A 16,672-nucleotide genomic window follows, 5' to 3' on the forward strand; every position below is an offset into this window, starting at 1 on the left:
CGTCCTCAAAAGACATTGCTTATCCCACAGAGAACATTGTAGCGATGTGGCCCACTGGTCTTCAGATAACATTCCAGATCATTGCATTACAACTAGCTATTATCTATGAATGCCATTTATATATTATAAGGGGCATTTACTTAATTCATCAAAGATTTTAAATGAATCAATGTTTTCAAATCGTTGTGATTGCAAAAACAACAAGAAAAAATCTCAAATTATAAGTGCCATAATTGTCCCACTATCATGTGCCAGGAATGGCATTTTGCATCTGAGTGGGTCATAGAACTTGCGTTAGAAAATTAGTTTTAAATTCATGATTTAATAGTGATTTTTATTCATGTGTTAATTCTAGATGTTTATGTTTGTAAATGCTGCGCATGAATGCACAGAATTTAAGTGGAATACTTTTATTGTTAAAAAAGGAAATCTTGCACAAAGAAATTCATTACACAGAGACATATACAGTGAGGAAAATAAGTATTTGAACACCCTGCTATTTTGCAAGTTCTCCCACTTAGAAATCATGGAGGGGTCTGAAATTGTCATCGTATGTGTATGTCCACTGTGAGAGACATAATCTAAAAAAAAAAAATCCAGAAATTACAATGTATGATTTTTCAACTATTTATTTGTATGATACAGCTGCAAATAAGTATTTGAACACCTGAGAAAATCAATGTTAATATTTGGGACAGTAGCCTTTGTTTGCAATTACAGAGGTCAAACGTTTCCTGTAGTTTTTCACCAGGTTTGCACACACTGCAGGAGGGATTTTGGCCCACTCCTCCACACAAATCTTCTCTAGATCAGTCAGGTTTCTGGCCTTTCGCTGAGAAACACAGAGTTTGAGCTCCCTCCAAAGATTCTCTATTGGGTTTAGGTCTGAAGACTGGCTGGCCACGCCAGAACCTTGATATGCTTCTTACAGAGCCACTCCTTGGTTATCCTGGCTGTGTGCTTCGGGTCATTGTCATGTTGGAAGACCCAGCCTCGACCCATCTTCAATGCTCTAACTGAGGGAAGGAGGTTGTTCCCCAAAATCTCGCAATACATGGCCCCGGTCATCCTCTCCTTAATACAGTGCAGTCGCCCTGTCCCATGTGCAGAAAAACACCCCCAAAGCATGATGCTACCACCCCCATGCTTCACAGTAAGGATGTTCTTGGGATGGTACTCATCATTCTTCTTCCTCCAAACACGTTTAGTGGAATTATGACCAAATAGTTCTATTTTGGTCTCATCTGACCACATGACTTTCTCCCATGACTCCTCTGGATCATCCAAATGGTCATTGGCAAACTTAAGACGGGCCTGGACATGTGCTGGTTTAAGCAGGGGAACCTTCCGTGCCATGCATGATTTCAAACGTCTTATGACGTTATGTCTCATGACGTCTTAGTGTATTACCAATTTGTGTGAAATTGTGTTTCAACTGAATTGATTTGTTTATAATAACAAGTGCTGATTATTCTTTTGGGCTTGGCGATAAACGCGCGAGAAAATCGTCCCGGTGTAAACAGGCCTTTACACTCTAAAAAAAGCTGGTTTTTCTCCACTGATGTTCTGAGTTGTTCAAAGAATTTGATGTATCATTGTTATAAGGCAGGCTGACTCACTGAAAGAGAAAACAGGAAAAGAGAAAATTTGAGTGCTCTACCGGGAGATTTCTCACTGCGTCCGCTGTGAGACCAAATGCTGTCTGAGATGATGAATGGGAACATGGTTTATGTAACATTAGCGACACTTTATTATTACATTATTTGATAATATAGTCAAGAAAAAGGCTAATCATGTTAATTACCGTTATGTGTCTGACGTTGTAAAGAGCAATAGCATTGTGCAGCGTTTATTACAGTAAAGTTGAGCGAGTGCATCTCTGAGCTGGTGTGAGTGAGTGGAGGCGGGGCTAATTTGCATATTCATGGTTCCGTGTATACTACATGAAGTAAGGGTGTAGAGCAGGGGTGTCCAATCCTGGTCCTGGAGGGCCACTGCCCTGCAAAGTTTGGCTCCAACCCCAATTAAACACACCTGCACCAGCTAATAAAGTTCTTATTAGGCATACTACAAACTTCCAGACAGGTGTTGAAGCAAGTAAGAGCTAAACTCTGCAGGACAGTGGCCCTCCAGGACAGAGTGTGGACACCCCTGGTGTAGTCACATTCAAATAAAAGGCATGAAGATTTTTTTTCACTTGAACAAAATGTTTAAATGTAATTTTGGTGATTTTTAGGGATAACACTACAGGGGGACTTAAAATAAATATGTAAAATATGTAAATTACATTTGTATGTATTCAAAATAAAAGATAAAGATTGTGCTGAATATCAGCTTGCTTATTTTACTAAGACAAGGATCTATTCAGTCCCCATGACATGCAAACAAGAAACAAGGTCAAGAGTTGTTCTATCCACACAAATGTGTGATGCCGTTTGCGAATGTTCATTGGAATGGTTTCGGGAAACACTGATTTGTTGAACTATGATGACAACGGAACTTGCGACCATATAGTTGGCTAACAATACTTTTGGGAAACACCCAGAGCGTTACTGACAGACCGAGAAGAGACAAGCTGCAACAATGGAGAATATGGGTAAATAATAAACATTCAAGCAGGCATTCACATATTTTGAAATAGATGTCATCGTTTAATCTATTTTGTGTCAAATCAATGATAATGATCCACAGTTTAGCTCACATAGACTGATGCTGTGATCACTGTGTGTGAAGAGTTATGAAAAGGTGATTGAGAAGTGTGTCCTAAACTGTAATGTGTGAGGAAAAACACAAGTAAATCACCATACCTGTAGAGAAAAAAATGCTTGCTAATCAAGTGCTCTCTTACACCCTCCCACACATCAAACCACACTCCCAACATGCATCAGATAGACAGAGAGAGAGGGAGAGAAAGAGAGAGAGAGACAGATGCTGCATGATGCCGGGGATGCTGTTAGGAGACATTGTTCCCAATTTTGAAGCCGATTCCACTTTTGGCAGATTGAAACGGCATGATTATCTCGAGGATTCGTAAGTGATTAGATGTGACTTGTGATATTAGAGTCTGTTGTTTGTTATATGTGTTCATCATAGATTGCAATACAACAGTTTTATTCTCAACCACTTCCTGAGGTTTCATCTAAAAATGTTCTCTCTTTTCTCTCATCCTCTGTGTTCTTATCATTCGGTATTGGTTATTTGTGAATTGTGTGGCTTGTATATGAGACGTTTCTCTCGTAAGGTCCTCACAATAGACAACATGTACTAGTCAGGTAGTTTTGATAAAACCATACATGGTCAAAGCCGTTGTCTATTTCTATGTGATGATTGTGTTTGTAGGTCAGGCGGTCGGTGACACCACTGTTACCACCTCTTTGGGCGCATCAAAACGCTGACAGGGCTTGACACACATAAAGAGCAGAGTCAACAAAAACACTCTGAACTGTCAGTTATGAACACTTTGCTGAGGAACGGAGGATTCTCAGATATAGCATTCATAACTGAGAGTTCAGCTTGCTCTCCTGAGTATTAGTACAATTGGACTACATTTCCCAGAACCACATGCCTGGACTACACACACACACACACACACACACTGAGCACACTGAGCACACTAGGCTCAGTGTGAAGTCTTGTTTTGCCACGGCCAACCAAAATTTCTGAGCATTTTTCCCACCTTTGTTTTGCATGTGTTCTGACCCCTGGACTATGCATGTTTACCTAGATATTGACCGCGTTTGTTTGCAGCCTGCCCTAATACTTTGCATGTTATGACTTCGATTGCTGATTTGCCTATGCTGCTGCTTGTACTGTATATCTCTCTATTTTTCAACCCCTGCCTGCCTGTATACTGTCCTCATGAGTGTCTGACTGAGTGTTTGAGGGTCAAGGCTTGCTTTTAAGGTTGAGGTTAGAATTAGGTTATGTTAAGGGTTTGGGACTTAGTTGTGTGTTTAGTAATATCAGACCATGTTTTGCTGAATGTTAAAGCATTGTTGGCGAATCTTCACTGTGAACAAAGCAGTTACTTGTGTAAATGATGCACTAAACAGCTACTCTTTACTAGAGTTATTAGATCAGAGAAACTGAATCACAAATACTCAGTGGTCTGTGGTTTATCTCTCCTTCCATGTTTTCATAGTCCTTTCTGTTTTTATGAGAATCAGATAATCTTTTAATAATCAATGATCTTAGGTTGGTTATTCATTTATTGAGCTTCATAAAATTGCAATGGACCCGCATTTCCAGGTTCTCAGAAGCAGAAGTCCTCATAGTTGGTTAAACTTCTGTAGTGCTGAAACTACAACAAATATGAATTTTACTTTTCCCTTTGATCCAATATGAAAAGAAATATCCTCCATAGTGTCTCTGAATTTTAAAACGAGGGAAAACGTAGAGAGATTGATTTACATTGGTCAGAAGGGAGAAAGATGTCAAATTTGCCATCACACCCTCATCCGTGTTTTAGAAACACCCTCGGAGCAGCGATAACTAGTTTACTGTAATTTAATGCCAAAGTAATATAAATTTTAAAACAAATTTTTTTTTACAAAGTATAGTGTTATATTATGTACATTTATACATCAAAGGGTAAGACTGAAAACTCAAAATTGAAAAAAAATTATAATTTTTGTAAACAAACATTGCAGTCTACGCCTCTGAAACCAGCAATGAAATGCTGCTTAAATGAGTGCATGATTTATACTCGGATGTGTATTACATAGCCCAAGCCCGGTTCCAGAATCAAATCACTGAGGGTGCTTCTAAAATTACTGTACCGTTGTACACCATAGCAGTGTACAGTGAGAAATGTATGATTATTTATTTACAAGTAATTGACCAATTATTGGAATTTCAAAAATATTTTGCTACAAATTGTCTATTAATCAATTAGTCTGCCTTTACATTGCTTTAATGCGTTACTAGTCTTTTAAAATATCTTCCTGAGAACCAGAAAAAAAGGTTTTGTGAATTTAGATTTGTTTTTTTCCCCAGTTATTATTGTTTGGAGCATAAAAAACAAATTGATCTATATATTTTTTTTAATTCCTATGTTATATGCTATATCCTCTGCTCTGTAGACGACACCAGAACCACTTTATTGAGAAAATTAAAAGACATGAATAGACAAACAATGGGATATTTGTTTTCCTTCACCAATCAATTTTTATGCTTCAAGTTTTTTATATCCAAACTTTGTATGAAGATGATTCTCAATGTTATGAAAGATACAGAATAATTTGATATACCAATTTACTTTATGCAATATGTGTGTAAATATGGCCATAAATGCCATTCCCATTCTAGGCAATGCATCTATATACTGTATCTAATTTGCATATTAAAGAGTTTTGGGACAATATGTAAGTGTAAAAAGACGTGTAATAATACTTTCATAAGAATGTCTTGCATTTCATAAGAATATTCAGACTAAAAACTGTGAATGTTGGCAGAGAAATTTGCTAAATAATGTCCTCTACAGAGGCAAAACCTCTATTCTGGGTCTCAGGAGTATTTTTCTGTCTCGTGCAGAGTGGCATTTATATTTAGATGTCACTTCCAAAACTTTGCTGCATGCATTTGGCCGTCGGTCCTCTTAGCAATAGTAGTTTTATTCAATGAATGACTGTAGCCTCGAAAGTGAGCCAAGCCAAGACCGCTACAATCACTAAAATTATGTTGCTTTGTCAGTTCATCGCGATCTCACAAAGTTCTGTTATAAAAATGAAGTTGTCAACAATAAATCTCTTACTTACATCGTTTCTTGACTTTGTCTGTTAATGAGAGGTTTCGTGAGCCTGCATAAATGCCACCTTCACGTGGTATCAGAAATTTAGTTCCGACTTCTGAAATCGTGATTACAAGCTCATTGCATTCAAGTTTCATTGCATTCAACATGAAGGCGTGAAGGCAGCATAACTCAGCACTGAATAAAAACTCTTGTGTTTTGGGCGGTGAGATTCTGATCGTGTTCGAGAAATCAACAACTATCTGTGATTGGCTACATTACTCACCGCTGCAAAAACTCGCTGTAAATAGATGCATTTGAATCTGCCAAATCTGTTTCGCCAATATTATTACAGTATCAACTGAGGGTGCTTTTGTTTGCGTTTGAGGGTACTTAGCACCCTCTAGCACCCCCGTAGAACCGGGCCGGACATAGCCTACTAAGAAGTCATAATTCTGACATACTTAGTCATATTTGAGATCTCTTTTTAAAATGGACTTTTAAAATGTCGAAATCATGACATCATGATTATAATTTACCAAAGCATGATTTTCTATTACATGGCGGTAATGGGAGGTATCACAGTGATGTCATTCCCCATGAGTGAACTGAGTATTTCCTCCATCAGCTGGGGCGTCCTGTTCTCTCATCCTCGAGACTTCACTCCAGTCTGCACCACTGAACTCGGCAGAGCAGCTCAACTCAGTCCAGAGTTCAGCAGGCGTAACGTCAAGCTGATCGCGCTCTCCGTTGACAGCCTCGAAGACCATCATGGCTGGAGCAAGGTTCGCTTCTTTCATTCTGAAGTGTGTCTCTCTGTATGAAGTGCTGCTAATGAGTCTCAATGGATGATTTCAGGACATCTTGGCTTACAATAACGCGGAGGCCGGAAGCGAGTTCCCTTTTCCAATCATAGCCGATGATCAGAGGCATCTGGTCGAGATGCTTGGCATGCTGGACCCGGAGGAGAAGGATCAGACCGGGATGCCACTCAGCGCGCGATGCGTAAGTGCACTGCACACATGAATTATGCTTCAAAAACAAGGCAAATTATGGTAATACTTTAGTTTATGGTCCAATTATTAACTAGATGCATATTACTAGGATATTGCCTGTATATTAGTACTTATAAAGCACATATTAATGTCTTATTCTCCATGAGCATATTCTACATCCCTTCATCCTACCCAATACCTAAACTTAACTACTACCTAACTAACTATTAATAAGCAGTAATTAGGAGTTTATTGAGGGTAAAATCATCATAGATAATAGTTAATTAATAGTCAGAATTGGACCCTAATCTAAAGTGTGACCCATTTTTTCAAATAAAAATGGCCAATAAGAGAATGTTGTGACCAACAACAGTAGTTAACATAACTGAGACATACATAACACACCTGAAAAGAGTGCAAACCTTTCATTGTACTTAAACAACAAAATAGTTAGGTACATTGTACTAACTGTGTTCATGTTGTATTGTAAAACACTTGCGCTACTATTGAAATGGGATATGTGTAAAGTTAGGTACAGGTTGTCACGCCCACGCCCGCCTATCCCTCCAAATACTCCTTTCACAATCACAGCCACAAACAAAGCACTCAATAAAAAAAAAACTGCACTGCCAATCAGTCAGTGTCTGGCGTCCAAAAGCATAGACTTGTAATGTCTCCATCGTTGTCTCCATCTTTGATCTCAATTGTTAGGGTTAGGCAAAATGCCCTGTAAAACCTCATTCTCGATCCACTCCATAGTCAGGAAACTCCTGAGTTAATGTTTCATCATTGTGTGGGTCCAGTTAAGCTGCAAGTGGTCTGTCTACACAACGAGAACATCAACCTCCTGGTTATGGAGAAGTCGACAGCTGAGATCATACTGTGGTGCCCGTGGCTCATCCAGCACTCACCCATATTATCCTGGTAGACTTTCCCTAATCTTCCTCATCCCCTATTAACTCCAGCAATCCAGGAGACCTCCCATTTAATGGTTGGGGCCACAACCATCAAAAGCTGTGCCAGTCTAAAATCCACAGAGATCCCTCATGTATACTCCCACTTCAGTGTCTTCTATGCCATCGGCCTCCTAACTGGTGCGCCAGTGCCCTGTGGGAAAATGTACTTGTTGTCTCTCCCTGAACAGAAAGCCATGAAGGAGTAAGTGGAGGAAGCGCTACTTCAGGGTTACATCTGCCCTTCTACTTCCCTTGCTTCTTCGCAGAAAATGGAGAAGAATGTAGGCTTGCTATAATTGATTGATGACTGGAAGTCCGGTTTCGTGACTCCTACAGGCCACTATGAATACCGGGTCATGCTGCAAGGCCTGGTCAACACCCTTTCTTTGTTCCAAGGGTTTATGAATTAGGTGTTCCAGGAGTACCTCCACCATGTCTTCTTGATCTCCATCAATGATATCCTGATGTACTCCCAGAACCAGACCAAACTTTGTCACAGTGTTGGACTATTGTTGGAAAAGCTGAGGGAATACCAGCTGTTCCTCATCCCATTAGACTTCAATCCAGTTCCTGGGCTAAAACAACAGCTCCACCAATATCCAAATAGATGAGGGGAAAGTAGAGGCTGTGCATTCCCAACAAATTCCATCATCAATGACGTCCAGTGCTTCCTTGGATTTGCCAACCTTTACTGCAGGTTTATCAGGAACTACAGTCTCCTAACAGTCTTGCTCACATCTCTCACCACAGGCAAGCCCAAGTCCCTGTTCTGGCCTCCCAAAGTAGCTCACGTCCTCCAATGACTCCAAAGAGGCCTTTACATCAGCTCCTATCTTTGTTCCCCTGGATCACGGAGCTCCGCTACTGCACCAGCAGCAGGGTAAGTCTCAACAACTCCGTTCATGTACCTTCTACTCCAAAAAACCACACCCCGGTGGAGCAGAACTAAGATATTGATTGTGAATCACAAGCTCTTAGCCATCAAGCTGGTTCATCCCGTTCATTGTCTACACTGACCACCACAATCTGGAACATCTGCCAGATGACTGAATTTTCAACAAGCTAGATGGGCCCTCTTCATCAAGTTCCAGTTTACCTTTTCCTAATGCCCTGTCCCTTATCCACTCTCTATCCGAGCCACAAGAACCTTGTTAAATGATGTTTTATAAACAAAGTTCGGGAGGAGTACGTTCAGATAATTGACACAGGTAGAGAGCAATCAGCTAATCATCAATAAGAGGTATATATACACGCAGCAGTCTTACCTCTGTTCATTGACTGTTTGCCAGCATCCTAGCATCATGTCACAACGTCCAAGCCCTCATTCCTATGACGGAAGCGACATCCCCAGGGATCCACCGCCGCATTCCGCCGGCACCAATACCATCAGCCCGACGCCGGTCATCGAACTCGAGCCCCAGGCTTCCGGGCGTGGTCGCACGCCCGCTCGAACGGGCCTACACTCGCCACGACGTCGAGGCCAGCCTTCACCACCTCCGGCAAGAGTTTCAGATTCCTCCCCAGCCTCTTCCTACCGCTCGACCGTCCCGACAATTCCTCCTATCGGGAAATGGACGGTAGCTAGTTTGAGGCAAGCTCTGGGGAACTCAAACATACCAGCTTCACGCAAACTTAATAAAGCGGAGCTGTATGAGCTCTATGTTACTCTGCATCCCACTAACCTTTCTCCAGGATCGACACCAGCTTCGAAGAAGGCCCGTAGGCAGAGCCAACCCAGCAGAGCTCAAAGTTCGCCTCTCCCGGTAACACCGCCGTCTCCTCGCACAAGATCTGACCGGCACCGCCAATTGAGCCGCTCCAACAGGCCTTCAGCAAGTCTGGGCCGCGCCCCAGATTCCACACCTCCCGATGCAGATCGGCATTTCTCCATGCCTTCTGCCGTTGCAGCACCTTTTGCAGCTGGGCCCACCGGCCTCCCCACAGTTTCCCAGTTCTATGCTCCACCAGGTTCTAACATTTATTCCTTTCAGGGACCGATGGCTCCGGCTGCAGACGCTAGCGCAATGCTACCTCCACTAGCACAACAGGTCCAACCAGTTCAACCGCTTTTTCCTACAGGCTATAACCCCGCCCAGGTCCAGTGGTCTCCAGCTCCAGCAGGGCAAACACGCGCAAGCCTACCTCCGCTTGCAGCACAAGCCCACACTTCATTTCACCCCTTTTCTTTCTGTCCTCCAGCTCACGTTCCATACCAAGCCACAGATGGCAATACAAGCGCGAGGCCGCCGCCGACATTTGCAGCCCCGGCTTGCAATCCTACAAGCTCTCTAATGCAAACTAAAACACCATATTCTCTGTTTTCAGCAGCTCAGATGCCTGTGCCGTCCAACGCCCTCGCCATGGAGCCACCACCAGTGTCGCAAAACATCCGCGCACAGATCCTAGCAGGTGCAGACATAGACCTTTCATCTCTTCTCTCCATGCTCCCCACAGCCGAACCAGTTCGCCAAATAGACTGCGGGGATTTCTCCGTCACACTGAAAAACACAAATTCACAGTCATCCCGAATGCTTTCTTTTACAGAATTTTCAATTGCTTTTGCCCGTTTCACCGAAATAATTTGTTCAGCTTTTCCCCACAGACGGCGCAAACTAAACGACTACCTGGCTATCATAGCTGAGCTCGCGCTGTCCTATGGGGGAGGGCACTTCTATACGTATCACAAACTCTTATCAGCCAAAAGTGCCGTGCGAATCGCGCAATGGAATCAATGCACCTACTGGGGCGCTCTTGATTCGGATCTTCATAGCAGGGTGTTTTTAGGATGTAAAAACATTTCCTGCGCAGTCTGCAGGTCAGTAATGCACGTTACAACATCATGCCCGCAGATCAGACCTTCCTCTCTACCCGACCCGGAAACAAAAAACTACAAATCCACCAGTTACGTGCCTCGCGCAGCAACCTCCTCCTTTGAGGAAAGCAGGCAGCCTTGCAACCATTTTAACAATGGCAAATGTGCCAGACAGCACTGCCGGTACATGCACGTATGCAAATTCTGTGGTGGTGCACATGCACGCATTGTATGTCCAGTGCATAAAGCTGTAAATAAAAAATCCAGAAACTACTTATCGACTCCTGTAAATATTTTGCGCATGGAATTTGAACTAGCTCGTCACCCAGATACCGAATTTACTAATTATGTGCTGTCAGGGTTAAAGAACGGCTTTAACCCCGGAGTAGAAAGCCCACTTTCCCAAATCACAATCTGTAATAATCTCCAATCTGCCCTCATCGAACCCGAAGTCGTAGGAAACCTTATCAAAAAAGAAGTTGAGTCAGGCTTTATGATCGGCCCGTTCGACAATCCCCCGTTTAATATTTTTCGCATCAGCCCCATTGGAGTGGCTACAAGGAAATTCTCGGGTAAAAAACGTTTAATAATAGATCTATCAGCCCCGCACAATTCTCCGTTCCCAAGCATAAACAGCTTAATCCCTCTCGACGAATTCTCACTAAAATATCACGACATAGACCAGGCAATAGACATGATTAAAATCGCAGGGAGGGGCGCTTGGCTTGCAAAATTAGATATAACTTCAGCCTTCAAAGTAATGCCCATCCACCCCGAGGCATGGCACTTATTCGGGGTGCGCTGGCTCGAGAAATACTATTTCGCAGTGCGCTTAACTTTCGGATGCAAGAGCAGTCCAAAAATATTCGACATGCTATCAGAAGCTGTTTGCTGGATTCTGTCAAACAACTATGCCATTCCTTACCTCATTCACCTACTAGACGATTTTTTAATAATCTCGCCTCCCGATGCCATCCCAGCCGCGCATATCCTTACAGTCCAAAAAGTTTTTTCTGAGCTCGGAATTCCCATAGCACAAGAGAAAACTATGGGGCCTGCCACTTCCATCGAGTTCCTCAGAATTAATTTGGATTCAATCAAATTCCAGGCATCTCTACCCAAAGAGAAAATTGACAGGATAATTCTCGTCTCTTCTACTCTCCTCGAGAAACACAATTGTTCAAAACGCGAACTTCTATCTCTACTAGGCCATCTAAACTTCGCAATGTGCATCATTCCACAGGGATGCATTCATATCGCATCTTCTCTCGCTCGCGTCCTCCGTCCACTCACTAGAAGACCTAATATCCATAAACCAAGCATGTCGCGATGAACTAAGGCTATGGATAACATTTCTGAACCAATGGAACGGCCTTTCCTTTTTCTATAGCAACCTCGTTTCGTCCCCCACCGATATTCAGTTGTTCACAGACGCCGCCCCCTCAATTGGTTTCGGGGGATTTTACCGGGGTCGTTGGTTCGCTTCTTCATGGCCACCGCAGCTCCAAGACACAACAGAGTCTTCGCGCTCTTTGAACTTTACCCCCTAGTAGTAGCAGCATTTCTATGGGGGAAAGAATGGGCCACTAGCAGCATTTTAGTGCATTGCGACAACGACGCAACGGTACAGTGCATAAATAAAGGTCGTTCCCACGCTCTCGCTATGATGCCACTTCTAAGGCGTCTTATATGGATTTCAGCTTGCGACCAATTTATCTTAATCGCTAAACACGTCCCTGGAGCGGAAAATCAAATTGCTGATTCCCTGTCTCGTTTTATGTTTCAGAAATTCAGGACGTTGGCTCCAGAGGCGGACCAATTCCCAACGCCAGTACCTCTCTATTCGGAACTAATATTCCCGTAAACCACCCTTTAAAACATCTCCTCGTCGCATCCCGCGACACCATCCTCCAAGCAGTTTCCCCAAGGACACTTCAATCCTACATGACCGCTTGGAGAAACTTTAGAGCATTCCACATTTCCTATAACATACAGTTCCCCGATTTTTCTCTCCTTTCCATCACCTCGTTCATTTCCTACCTTAATACCATGAAGAGTCTTCATATAGGGTCCATCAAAGGTTACCTAAGCGGTATTCAATTTTTCCATAAACTAATTTACGGCGCTCCTTCCAAAGAGATAAACAATTCACAAACATCCCTCCTGATCAAAGGGATTCAAAAATCCCAGCCCACCTGTACTGATACCAGACAACCTATAACACTAGACATCCTCACCAAATGCATCCACGCTCTCCGCACAGGCTACCAGCCCCCCGACACCGCCCGAACACTCGATGCTATGTTTATCCTAGCTTTTTTCGGTTTTCTTAGATGCTCAGAACTGACCATCACTTCCAAATTCGACCCGAAAATCCACCCCACTATAGCAGACTTATCAGTTCTAGACAAAGAAACAATCTCATATTTGATTAAGCAAAGCAAGACCGACCAAACCAAAAAAGGTCATTTCATCTATATTTTCAATCTTCCATCACCAATCCAGCCATACCAGTCAGTCCTGGCTTATCTTCAATTGAGGAAATCTCAGGCTAAATCTTCCCTGGAACCCCTCTTTTTAGATGAATCCAACAAACCTGTGACACGGTTTTGGTTCCAGAAACACCTCAAATCCGTTCTCCAACTATCAGGGGTCCCAGCAAAGAACTTTTCAAGCCACTCCTTCCGTATCGGGGCAGCAACCTCAGCAGCTCAAAAAGGCCTCTCCCAACAGCAGATCCAAGCTCTCGGGAGATGGTCATCCGATGCCTTCCAAAGCTATATCAGGACCAATCGGTTCCACATCAAAATAGCCCATCAAACCCTTATTGACTAGTACACACTGAGAATCTCCTGACCAAACACTCATATTTTGTTTTGTTGCTGTTCTCTCTCTCTTTTGTGTTCTCAGGATCCAGTAAAACAGTAGTACAGCGGGAAGTTCCCTTTAGCTTGAGTATGAAAGAGTGGAAAGTTTCCACGCAGTATAAAAGAGTGGAAAGTTTCCACGCAGTACGAAAGAGTGGAAAGTTTCCACGCAGTATGAAAGAGTGGAAAGTTTCCACGCAGTATGAAAGAGCGGAAAGTTTCCACGCAGTATGAAAGAGTGGAAAGTTTCCACGCAGTACGAAAGAGTGGAAGTTCCACGCAGTATGAAAGAGTGGAAAGTTTCCACGCAGAACGAAAGAGTGGAAGTTCCGCGCAGAACGAAAGAGTGGAAAGTTTCCACGCAGCAAGGAAATGTTTAATGTTTTAATACTGTTGTCTCTCCCATGTTTCTCTTTTTACATTTTTTCTATTGCAGGCAATCCCCCGGCATGATGTGCCACAGCAGCCCTCAAGGGCCTACCGGTCAAGCAATCAAGCCCCTTCACGAATGCCAGCCCGCCAAGCTCGGCTCTTCTTGGGGGGTATTTAGCAGGCGGCTGTCCTATGCTTAGCATTTTTGGGGGGTACTTTGGGTTCGGGCCAAAATTCCGAGCTCGAAGCCCTCCCCCCGGACAGCACACCAAATACGCATTTATACTACTCTCCATAAATTATATGTAAGTGTGAACTCGTGAAATGATGTTTTATAAACAAAGTTCGGGAGGAGTACGTTCAGATAATTGACACAGGTAGAGAGCAATCAGCTAATCATCAATAAGAGGTATATATACACGCAGCAGTCTTACCTCTGTTCATTGACTGTTTGCCAGCATCCCTCCACCACCCCTTCTCCACACTTTTATTCATCAACCACTTACATTCACGGGGGGGGGTACTTTGGGTTCGGGCCAAAATTCCGAGCTCGAAGCCCTCCCCCCGGACAGCACGCCAAATACGCATTTAAACTACTCTCCATAAATTATATGTAAGTGTGAACTCGTGAAACACCTAACACTTAAACATCCAATATTGTCAGTCCCATACACTGGACCCTGAACTGAGCAGAGAGGAGAACATTTTGAACATATAACATCAAAAATCAATAAGAATGTAACACAAATTAACTGGTATGTTTTATCACAGCATAATAGATCTGATTTTAACCTCTTATTTGAGTCTTTTGGCTCAATTTTACCATATTGATACAGCCACACCAGTTAATTTGTGTGCATATAATATTGTGGTTTGTGTGTGTGTCTGTGAGTGTGTTTACGTGAGTGTGTGTTTGAGTGTGTGTGTGTGTGTGTCTGTTTTGAACTCTTGATATTTTAGAGTGTAACCTCTTCCTTGCTGTTTGTTTTTTTTACTGCATTGTGGATGAATTATTAATTTTGTTTCACACATTTGCAAAAATGTGCTCTGTGTTATACTTGCACTCAGACCGTGAAGGAGACAAGTGTGACTATTTTTTTTCCGACCCTTTAACATAACCGAATCATCTCCATGCTTTTTTTGTGTGTTCACATAGCTAATGTGACAAAATTCACCAAGTGTCATCCCATTCCGATGAAGCAAAAAAATTCAAAACATAAAACGTTTCGGTAATTTTTTACTAAAGAGGAGAGGAGGGTTAAACTAAAAATAAGAAATTATACATTTTTAAGTATACTTCACTTACACTGAGATAAATGTCAAAGTATATTTAGTATCTACTATCAATCATGTCATCAGTAATTTTGCTCTGCCTATCATTTCAAACCAAGGACCACAATTAATTTCCAGAGTTTGTAAGGAGATCCTAAAAGATTCCTCTGATCCTAGCTAAAATCTGATCTCTTTGATTGTTAGTTTGACATGTTCACAGATTGCCGATTAATGACCATTGCGATCCAATTTTACCACGGAATTCTGTTAGTGCCAGAAGATTTGCCTCACATTCCTGCATGTACAGTATGCACCCAATTTCAAGTGCATTTTTTAAGTGCATTATATCACATGATTAATTCACATGTTATTACATGGTATAGTTAAAGACACTTATTATAAAGTTTGAACAGAAAGTACAATAGAAAAACTTTAAATGTTAGAGCTTGATGACTGCAGACAACACAATTTGTGTAAACCAGAGAAAATAGAATGAGATCACTCACTTGTCTTTCTGTGATGCTGTAGGGATGATGCCACTTCCTAGGTATTTAACCAGCATTTCAACCTGTCGTGCATGATTGGTGGTTTACTGTATAAGATAACAGTTTAACTTAACTGAAAAGGTTGGGACATTGGTTTGGACAGAGCCAACAACCTTTCACACTGCACTAATTGATTTCATAACGTGTGCATTTTTCATTCAGGTATTTGTGATTGGTCCAGATAAGAAGTTGAAGCTGTCTATTCTCTATCCTGCAACAACGGGACGTAACTTTGATGAGATTCTGCGTGTGGTTGATTCTTTGCAGTTAACGGCACACAACCGTGTGGCCACACCTGTGGACTGGCGGGTGAGAAATGTCAAGCCTGGTCTGTTTGGAGTCTGTATGTCTGTTCCCGTCATCAATGCTTAATGAGTGACACTCGCATATCTTGTTTGAAGCCTGGAGACAGTGTTATGGTGCCGCCCAGCATCCCTGAGCAGGAGGCCGTGACGCTCTTCCCTGATGGAGTTTTCACCAAAGACCTGCCCTCTGGAAAGAAGTATCTGCGCTACACACCACAACCGAACCTCCATCAGGAATGAATATACAGACGGCTGATGTATGGATTCAGTGAGGCTGTGTATGAGAGCAGCTGTTCGTAAAAACACCAGTGCCTTTCTCAAATGAAGAGTACTTTTTGTAAGGTTTTTCCTTCAACAAATGTTAATGTTCCAGTTACACTTAATTTTGACACAATTTCTAGGTTAAATAAATATTACTTAAGCTTACAAAAATGGTATTTTTACATTTTAAATGTAATGAATGTTTTATTTATTAAATCTATGTATTTCATCAAGTAATTGTATTACAAAATAATAAATCTGAGAACACAGATGCAAATTTTTAAATTCTAAAATAAAGTCACCTTCATTTATATAACGCTTTATTACAGTGCAGATTGTTTCAAAGCAGCTTTACAGTGATAATCATAAAAATAATTATTGAATGATGCAAACAGAGTTCAATTCTGCTGTAAAGCAGCTCTAAAAAGACAAAAGCATCATTATTCAGTTGAAGTCAGCTCAGTGTTGATTCAGTTTGGTTCAATAACTGTCTAAAGTTAATCATTTAATGAGTTTAATTCATCTATAAAGTAAATATGCAGAAAACAGTGATGTCATC

General features: G+C 42.0%; 1 protein-coding gene across 1 annotated transcript; it reads left to right on the forward strand.

The window, feature by feature from the left end:
- Positions 1 to 2,896: 2,896 nt before the first annotated feature.
- Positions 2,897 to 16,425, forward strand: LOC307128418 (peroxiredoxin-6-like). Its single transcript, XM_079820266.1, has 5 exons — positions 2,897 to 3,030; positions 6,357 to 6,513; positions 6,587 to 6,733; positions 15,710 to 15,856; positions 15,949 to 16,425. The coding sequence occupies exons 1-5, from the start codon at positions 2,936 to 2,938 to the stop codon at positions 16,090 to 16,092; spliced, it is 690 nt and encodes a 229-aa protein (XP_079676392.1). The 5' UTR covers positions 2,897 to 2,935; the 3' UTR covers positions 16,093 to 16,425.
- The last annotated feature ends 247 nt before the right edge of the window (positions 16,426 to 16,672 follow it).

Source organism: Gobio gobio, assembly GCF_949357685.1.
Source record: "Gobio gobio genome assembly, chromosome: 6".
Classification (NCBI taxonomy): domain Eukaryota; kingdom Metazoa; phylum Chordata; class Actinopteri; order Cypriniformes; family Gobionidae; genus Gobio; species Gobio gobio.

Bases quoted from the DNA above. Each gene is read 5' to 3' on its own strand.
- LOC307128418 (XM_079820266.1), top strand. From the start codon at position 2,936: ATGATGCCGGGGATGCTGTTAGGAGACATTGTTCCCAATTTTGAAGCC. The intron at 6,514-6,586 runs GTTCGCTTCTTT...GGATGATTTCAG, and splicing joins ACCATCATGGCTGGAGCAAG to GACATCTTGGCTTACAATAA. The intron at 15,857-15,948 runs GTGAGAAATGTC...TCTTGTTTGAAG, and splicing joins CCACACCTGTGGACTGGCGG to CCTGGAGACAGTGTTATGGT.